Here is a 9,526-nt window from a genome sequence, read left to right as displayed (position 1 = left end):
AGCAAAAGAGTTGCAAAAACATTTGATTTTTAACCAAACAGATTACAAATTATAAATATTAAAGGTTGTCTGCAATGGTAGTTTACCTTATCGTAGAGAAGAATTGGTGGTGGGAAAGCAAAAGAGTTACAAAAACATTTGATTTTTAACCAAACAAATTATAAATATATGAATTATTTACCGAACTAAAATACTAAGGTTGAATTTTAACCAAACAAAATATAACTTATCTTTTTTAACTTAAACCCCGAAAAAATAAATATATTTAACATGTGTCAGTTGAAAAAAAAATCACCATCAAATCATCTCCATGCACGCTTGCTACTTTAGAAATACCAACTGAAATAAGCTATTTTGGGTTTATGAGAAACAATTCCTAAACAATATGTGAAACATTACACATAGATGACATAGTTTCTACTATACAAAATATCTTTTAAGCTTAGATAAAATGTGCTGTCCATCTTCAATAAATTATCATAAGACAGGAATAATAAAATCAACTACTTACACGGCTAACAACAGCAAACTCTACTTTTCATCGTCAGCATCCTTCCTCACAGAGCTGCTGACGTTGTATCAATAACATAGAACTCCAGCCGAGGAAGAAATCAGTAGACACCCGAGTTCTGAATAATCAAGACAGCAAACTCTTACGATCAGAAACCAAAATACTAACAACAGAAATACAGAACCATCATATGTCCATCTTTCATTACCTTATACAAGTTTGCTTGACTGCTCTTTCTGCTCTGAGTTTTGAAAAAAAAAACAGCTGCTCATGTTAGAGAAGGCAACATAAACAAAACAACACTATTTTGTTATTCTTATTTCTTGTAATGCTTGGAAAGTTGTGTAAAACGGATACTGCAGTCACTTCAATTGGTGAAATGTGAGCTTCTTATGTATGTACGTTGGTACTTGTAACACAATCATGTTGGAACAATTACCACTCTAGGTTAACGTGATAAATTGCACGTAAGAACAAGGCCTCATGTTTCATGAGCCCTGTCAAAGTTACTACTCCAACAAGGACTCAACCCATAACCCCAACTCATCTTAACTTTCATGGCACGATACGACCACATTCACCGTTCTGATTATCTCCTATCTATTCATTCTTTGTAGGAATTTTTGAATCAAAACAAAAATAGATAATACAAGGGCCTAAGAATAACTATAGTGAGTGTGATCAACATCTCCTATTGGACATTGGTGTCAGATACTGATCGCAGTACTAATGTCCATGTTACATAGATTTGAACCTTAACACATGATGCAATAACAATGAAATACAACTTGCCAAAATCGGAGGAACCATACAATGATAGGAAAACTTGCTAATGATGTGATTGAGCATTGAGCTATATTAGGTATTATAAATTTCTATAAACAAAGTTGAAAGGAAGTGCATAGGTTTCGACCTGAAAAACCTTTAGTTGTCAGCAGCTATATTGAAGGTACTGCAATCTGAAGACAGATTTTCAACTGCTAAAATATCTACGAAAAATTCATCAGTCCGTGCCTCCAAATAATCGACTCCTGTAAAGGAAAATACAAGAAAAGTTACATCAAAAGAGTAGCACAAAGTTGCACCAAGGAAAGACAAAATAGGAAATAAGAAGTTAAATCTTTCATTTAGCATAACTCGAACAATAATCCAATTCTCTAGGTTCTCCACAACTGCTTTTCTTCTCATTCTTTTTTTGATTGCAAGCAATCTCTTTGCTACTTTCAGATATACATTTATCAGTTCATGAAATTCCTCCAAACTGCTCACTTATCTTAAAAAAGGATCAATCTCCTGATCGCCATAACCAAGTGAAGATTTCTAAAGGGTTGTTTTACCTTTCCAGGGTCCATCTAAGACTTGTAAAACTAATTTTAGGAAAAGATAAAACTTCAAATGAAGTTCTCAATGGTAACTGGCATCGTCTTTGGAACTAATTATTTATTCAGAGAAGGGAAAGAAAGAAAACTCCCATAATTTCGAGCTTGAAGCTTTACTTGAGTTAGAAAATTGAGCACCAACTAAGAACTTTTGTGTCGAAAAGGCATTACTGTCAATCATAATCGAACTAAAAATATTACAAATGCACTGTCATTAAGCTTCAAAAGAACAGATTGTTTATTGTGACATAAACAAGTCACATTAGATTGCATTCACTAGGGTATCTTAACCGTTTTACAAAGCCAGCCTTTACTCGTCAAAGCAGAGATGAGATTCTCTACATTAGCTATTAGCATTAAATCAATATTCTATGTAGCATGATACTAGCTTTCTTCTAATTTAAATAATACTTACCTACTCCGTAGAGCCAATCACGAGTTGTTACCAATGCTTCAGCAGTTTCAGGTGTCAAGGAACTGCGATATTGATCGAGTATTCTTCCTCCAAGATTAAATGCAGACTCCGATGAAACAGTTGATATGGGGATTGTCAAAATATCACGTGCCATTCGAGCAAGGTTTGGATAACGATATTCTTGGGCTCTCCAAAACTGTAAGATGTCCAACTCCTGATGTAGCGGAAGTTGTGGCTCTAGCATATAGAAATCTAATTCTGACATATGAGATTGCCGATCCGTGCTTTGAAATGATGCGAACTCCTACAAAAATAAGTAAGTTTAATAATGCATGTAAAGACAAACAACCACAATATAAATTATAATCATTTGCAACTACTTACCTGCAACTCCTCCCCGATTGCATCTTCATCAAATGTAGAAGTATTTACTTCACCCAATGACCCTGTATTAGTGCTTGTGTTACTTGTATGGTTTTTGGACGTAGATGACGAGTATTCGCCATAGAGTAAATCCATCCTTTTACGAACATTTTCAACCTCTAGGCCATATGCCTCAGGGTACAACTTTTGGTAACAAAACTCCACGAATGACAGTTTCTTCCTTGGATCCAAAACAACTGCAATACCCAGTAGTATACTGAAACGAGACCAGTACTTGCGAAACTTTAGCTGCATCCTCTCAGCAATAAGTCCAACGAAGTCGTTTGTATTATTACATTCCTTCTTCAAAATCATTTGAATCTTCCATACGCCTTGAAAATACACATCAGAAGTTGTATACTTGCTTTTAGCAAATGAATGTGTGACTTCACAAAAAGTTTTGAGGAACTTAGTGATCATCGCAATTTGTTCCCATTCTCCTGGAGTAGGGCAATCATGATAGTTCTCATCAACAAAGTTTAGATGTTCAAAAGCCTTTTGATATAGAAGACAGCTATCAAGCATGATAAAAGTGGAATTCCACCTCTTGGGATCATCTTGATGAAGAGCCCTCTTCTCTGTCAACCCTAATTCCGTAACAATGTCAAAGAACTTCTCTTTTCTCGATTGGGAACCTTTAAGATAATTGATTGAATGCCGTATCTTTTCCACTGCCACATTAACTGTTTCTAACCCTTCTTTCACAATAAGATTCAAAATATGTGCACAGCAATGAACATGAAAATATTCACCTCCACTATAAAGAGCACCCTTCAAAGAAAGTTCGTCCTTCATTGCTTGAACACACGTATCATTCACTATTGCATCATCCAAGGTGATAGAAAATATCTTCTCTTCAATTCCCCAATCACTTAATGCAGAAAGAACCTTAGTAGCAACAACGTGATCTGAGTGCTGACGCGGCATATGAGAAAATTCTAAGACCAACTTTTGTAGTGCCCAATCTTGATTAATGAACTGGGCTGTCAGACATAAATAACTATCCGTAGTTACGGATGTCCATACGTCCAATGTAAGACAAATTTTTCCCGAAGCCGACAATAATCTCTTTCTTGCGAGCTCCTTTTCTCTGCTATGCAGTTGCAGTATATCTGCTTGTGCAATATCTTGTGAGATGTGTTGAACTTCCGTATTTAAGTAGTTGAAAATGTCTCTAAAACCCTCATCTTCCACAATAGTGAATGGATAATTGTGTTTGACAATTGCCATGGCTACTTTCTCACGAAATACCGATTGGTCTAATTTTTGCCCGTTTGTAACTAGCTGCTCTACACTTGTATTACCATTCCAAGTCACAGGTGACAGTAATTTTTGAGCACTTTCACGCCCGCCAAGCTTATGCCACTTCTGAAAATGACGTTGTAAAGTTGATGTCCCACTTCTTTTGCTATCATAAATATACTCGACATGACAATGTTTACACTTCGCCTTTTCTCTTCCACTTTTTTTAATCAAATCAAATTCATTCCAAACGGAAGACTTCAGAGCTCTTTTTCTTTTTACAGGGATTTGATCCTCAGTCTTCAATTCTTCAATTTCTACTTTTCCAGTCGCGTTATTATTAGAATCACTCCCACCCGTATGAGATAATAGTAGCATGCTACCATCATTTGCCCTAATCCTAGCACACTTTTGAACATGACGTTGTAGAGTTGATGTTCCACCCTTTCTACTATCATAGCTATATTCAATTCCACAATGTCTGCACTTGGCCTTCTCTCGATCATCTCTTTTAATCAAATCAAATTCACTCCAAACTGAAGATTTGAAATTCCTTTTGCGTTTTGGTCCAAGGCTGGAATCTTCAGTATTGGATTCTTCCATTTCTGCCTTTTCAACGAAGTATACTTCACAATCAAGGATTCGAGATTGGCATCATTAGATCATGATAGCATGCTCTGAATTTTGCACACTGACACAAAAAGTTTAAATCACGAATAAATCGGTTAACAATGTGAACCAAGTTTATTCTAAGTTCTAACAAGCATAAAGCATCCAATTCATAACCTCATAGAGCAACGACAACAGATGAATTAACTCGCTAATGCAAGAGAATATAGAATGTAATTCACAACAATGAGTGCTTATGAACATATCAACTAATTTGAATTAGTATTATTTAGAAAGTTTGGAACTATTATCAAGAAAACAATTCAAATTTTGACGAAGTTTACATTGATAGCCCTATTAAGTAGGGCCTGATTGTATAAGCCTAATCAAAATATAACTGCTTGTGAGAATGATTGGTCTCGGCCGCCTCAGCCGAGAATCTTGGGTCTCGACCCTCCTCCAAGACGAGACTCAGCCGAGACACCGAGTTAGGGTTTGGACGAGAATCTCGGGTGTCTTGGCCGAGACAGGCCGAGACAGGCCGAGACCGAGCATCTTTTAGTTTTTTGGAACTTTATCTTTTGAAACTTTAAATCCTAATTGTATATTACTATTTATTACCTTCTTAACTACTTATTATATTCCCAATCAATCTAAGATAAGTAGCAATAATATTCTATGTATATTTTAGGTCGTTTGCCTTGTAGAAACTTTAAAAATTCTACAGAAACTTTGAATACTTATAAAGTATGAACTTCATTATTAACTTATGATGGTTAGAAGAAAATTATAGTTCTGCTGATACAGATAATTGTTATGTCTCAAAACCCTAAAAAGGGAACAGATTTGACTGTAAACCCTAATTTCGAGCTACCAAGTTCTTTTTTTTTTTTTGTGAGGGAGCTTCTGATGATGAGAAGAGTCAAGAGAAGAAGAAGAGGAGGAGATTACGATGCTTTCTCTCGTCCGTAAAGTCAATGACTATAATACCCCTATACGTTAGGTGAAATTACCGTGTAAGTTTTGATGTTCGTTAAGCTAGTAGGGTTACTTAGGGTTGTAATTAGGGGTGGGATAAAAGCCCACGGACCCGAGACCCGAATCGGGTACCCGCTGCCCGCAGGGTTAAACGGCGCCCGATAACCGGTACGGGTAGAACCCGACCGGACCGAATGATTAAAATGGGCGGCCTCGGGTTGCAAGCTCTGCCCGCCTGACCGCCCGAGCCCGGACCGTTATATACCCGCGCGGTACCCGGAACAAGTACCCGCCCGTCTGAGAAACCCGCCCGACCAAACATTAAGGCTTTTGGCCTTGACCGTCGGATGAATAAATCTCATCCGTTCGATCTAGGGTCTTCTTATCCAGCCAAGTACCTTCCTCCCCCTATATAAACTTCTCATCAAGTCTCAGCCGACCTTTCTCTTTCTCTATTGTCACTCTCCAGTCTCTACCAAATATGTGAATCTCAACATTTCACATTTGAAAACCCTAAGATTTCTAAAAAACCCTAGTGCCACCATTACCAACACGAGATCCTAGCGCCACCATTACCAGGAAACAACGAGATCCTAGCACCACTATTACCAACACCAAGATCTCAACAGTAACTCGAGCCACCTTTAATCCCCATCTTCTTCAATCCCTAGTTTCTTTCGTTTTAGCGATCGAACCATGGTGATGTAACGAGGGGCAAGGAAATTGTTGTTGTTGTCTTCAACTTTAGCTTTATGTAATACTTCAACCTTGCAAGTCACCAAGTGAATCAGTCTCTACAAAAGTTTCTTCAAGCAAGTTTGGGTAAAATATGCTCTATCAAACTCTTATATTTTTGTTTTGATTTGATGAATCTTGCTCTATCATGTTTTATGATCTTATTTGTTATGATAAATGATAAATCTTGGTATATCCAAGTCTGTTATATCATGTTCTCTGTAATTATGTTATTATTTCTTTCGATTTGTTAAAATCTTGCTTTGTCATGTTTTGTGTAACTCTATTATGCAATGCTTTGTATAACTCTGTTACTTTTTTTTGGGTTTTAACGAATAAAATTCTGAAGAAATAACCTTTGTGATCTTCAGATTTGTAAAATTTTCATTTTTCTAGCTCTGATGGTCTTAATGTATGTTGATTTGGGGTCCGCAACTTGTAAGGTCTTCATGCTTTGTTAGTCCAGGGTCGGCATCATGAATGATTTTTCATTATGGTTGACCTTGAATGTTCAACTTCAAAGATCTTCATGAAGGTGGACCCTTGGATCGGCAATTTGAATGATCTTCATTAACACTGACCCTTCGCCCTTGGATCTGTCTTCAAGATGGTGGGCCTTTGAATCAGCAACTTGTGATGACGGTAGACCAAATGATGGTTAAACTGCTAGAAAAAAGAGCTCACTTTGTATGTCTTTCAGCTTGTATATATATGATATTGTTTCAATAGGAAATCAAACTGATATTAGGTCAGTTTATGTCGTTTGTTGTAGTTTCTTAAATGGATTCAGCAGCTAGACCAGTTTCTGTTTCATGTACCGATCCTGTTTCGCTGGAAGCAGGAGAAGGTATTGATTCTCCAAGACAAGGACATGATTTTGTTGCTGCTACTGCTAGTCCAGTTGTAGCAAATGCAACAACCAAAGCCCCTCCAAAGAAAAAAATATGAATTGACTACAGAAGGAATGAACAAATGTTAGAGATCCTAGAAACTTCATGAATTGAATTCTCAACAATCAAGACTTCATTTCTAAACAGAAATTACTCCATTCGAAGAACCCTAGTTCGAGTTCTTTATATACTTCGAACGGAGTACAAGAGAGAGAGAGAGAGAGAGGGAAAACGAATGGGAGTTCCTTAAACCCGTGGGTTTTAGTAATCCTCCCTTTGATTAAACGGAAGTAATCATTTCAAGGACTAATATTTTCTCAAATTTTAAGTAGATGTTTAAATTGATGGATAAATAGAAACTCATATATATAGATAAAGAAAGATTACCTTCTAATTGTTCTGAACTTGGACTAAGAAAAAATATCAAACAACAAAAGACAACGTCGGTGTCTAAGTGGTGGCGTTTCCCGGCGTCTACAGCTACAGAGAGACAAGGAGAGTAATAGTTAGCTAGTGTAGGTAGATTATCACGGCGGCTCAAGTGGTGGCGCTGCCGTGCTCGGTTGAGAGGAAGGCTGAATGAGTTTTGAGAAGAGAAGGGTTTTGGTGTACAAAAAAAAAATGAGATTGACCCGATTAGGAATAGGGTTATGAAAGTGACCCGTTTTAATTGAGTTTCGTGGGTAATATGCGGTCCCACCGTATTACAATTTACAACCCTAAGTAACCCTACTAGCTTAACGAACATCAAAACTTACACGGTAATTTCACCTAACGTATAGGGGTATTATAGTCATTGACTTTACTGACGGGAGAAAGCATCGTAATCTCCTCCTCTTCTTCTTCTCTTGACTCTTCTCATCATCAGAAGCTCCCTCACAAAAAAAAAAGAACTTGGTAGCTCGAAATTAGGGTTTACAGTCAAATTTGTTCCCTTTTTAGGGTTTTGAGACATAACAATTATCTGTATCAGCAGAACTATAATTTTCTTCTAACCATCAGATGGTTCTTCATCTTTAATTTCGTTGGATAACTCAAGGTGATCTTCAATTTAACGTATTTCTTCTTCTTTTCAGATTTACATGAATTATGATTCTTCGTTGAATCTCTATCTCTCTCGCTCTAATCTTTTCTTTCCTTAGATCTCTTTGATTTTAGTTCATTTCAGTTCTAGTGATTAAATTTGAAGTTAGTGTTGGTTATGGAATTTTTTTCTAGTATTCATATCCTGATTGGTTTGTATTCTGGTATTGTTCTTCAACCGCCAAAATTATATTGCAAAATCAGGGTTGGGCTAGCTAGAGTTAGGGCTAAGAATTTCGAAATTATTTCCAGAGTTTGTTCAGATCTTACAATTAATTAGGGCTATTTGTTAGCGGGTTATGATGGTGATCTCCATTTCCTAAACCTAATCTGTTTATTTTGCGGGTCATCTTCTCCAGCCCAAATAACCCTAGTCAGATTTATGGTATAATTTGAGGCTTATGTTCTAATCATCTAGTTTGGATTGGTAAGTTTTACATTCTTTTATCCTGTAACCAGTTTTAAGCTTTGTACAGCATTTGTGATTGCGGAAAAGTTTGAATATTTTGTTTCTCTAAATTAAGAAGTTTAAACCTTTGTATAACAGAAGGAAAAAACAAACAATCACATAAAGTTTATCTTTTTTGGGCATATCTGGAAATCCCCAAACTCCAACTCTACATATTTGTTTATCTGCTGGCTTAGTTAGGATTGGGTCTCGAGTCGAGTGATAGTTTGGTTGGTGTGTCGTGGATGATTTCTTCCAGGTCTAATATTTGTACCTATAGGAGTCCAGTAGACATCTTCTGTATGAATTGAAGCATGCATTCAGGATAAGCTCAAGTTTGGTTAGTAAGTGGTCTTTTTAGCCGTCGCATTCAGTCATCTAGTTTGGACGTCGGTGCATTTTTCCTTACTTTTATAAGGGTGATTTCTTTTGCACTTCCTGGTCCAGTTAGTTATTGTTATTTACCTAAATCACTGCAGAGTTTCGTTTTTAAGATCATGGCAGACTATTATAATGAAAAATGTGATTGGGATTTGGGAAGGTTTACTACACATCAACGTTCTCGCTTAGCATCATATTTTCATATTGCGTGCTTTCTACAACTTTCTTAATTAATGGAAGCTATTAGTGTGAATCCGCTGACATGATCTAGTGGTGTAATACTTGGAAGAGATAGTAAGCCTATGGTAATTCTTAGAACTGCACCTGTTTGTTAGGTTTGTGACTTGTGAATAAAATGTTAATATCTCTTTCAATGAGCTCAGTTTTTCTTTCTTTTATATGGACAATTTTCTACTCTTCTTCCTTTGTGTG

At 36.6% G+C, this 9,526-nt stretch overlaps 1 protein-coding gene across 6 annotated transcripts in view; it reads right to left on the bottom strand.

Annotated features, from left to right (window-relative positions):
• Positions 1-325: 325 nt before the first annotated feature.
• The window catches only part of LOC147547798 (zinc finger BED domain-containing protein RICESLEEPER 2-like), a 78,437-nt gene continuing 69,236 nt past the window's right edge, over positions 326-9,526 (bottom strand). For 2 of the 6 annotated variants that reach the window (XM_086667416.1, XM_086667417.1), the window contains 5 exons: positions 2,690-4,661; positions 2,306-2,609; positions 1,425-1,542; positions 720-752; positions 326-629 (listed from right to left, as the gene is read on the bottom strand). In XM_086667416.1, the coding sequence (XP_086523542.1) occupies positions 1,436-1,542; positions 2,306-2,609; positions 2,690-4,573 (2,295 nt within the window). In that variant the 5' untranslated portion in view covers positions 4,574-4,661 and the 3' untranslated portion in view covers positions 326-629; positions 720-752; positions 1,425-1,435. Of the gene's footprint in view, positions 630-719; positions 753-1,424; positions 1,543-2,305; positions 2,610-2,689; positions 4,662-7,569; positions 7,795-9,526 lie in introns of those variants that run through there. The other 4 variants (XM_086667419.1, XM_086667421.1, XM_086667418.1 and 1 more) reach the window with 3 other exon arrangements.

The sequence above is a fragment of the Eschscholzia californica genome, unplaced genomic scaffold, assembly GCF_041429995.1.
Source record: "Eschscholzia californica isolate CP2 unplaced genomic scaffold, dmEscCali1.0.p SCAF_3, whole genome shotgun sequence".
Taxonomy (NCBI): Eukaryota; Viridiplantae; Streptophyta; class Magnoliopsida; order Ranunculales; family Papaveraceae; genus Eschscholzia; species Eschscholzia californica.
The sequence above is the reverse complement of the archived record's forward strand: the minus strand, read 5'-3'. Positions and strand labels throughout refer to the sequence as shown.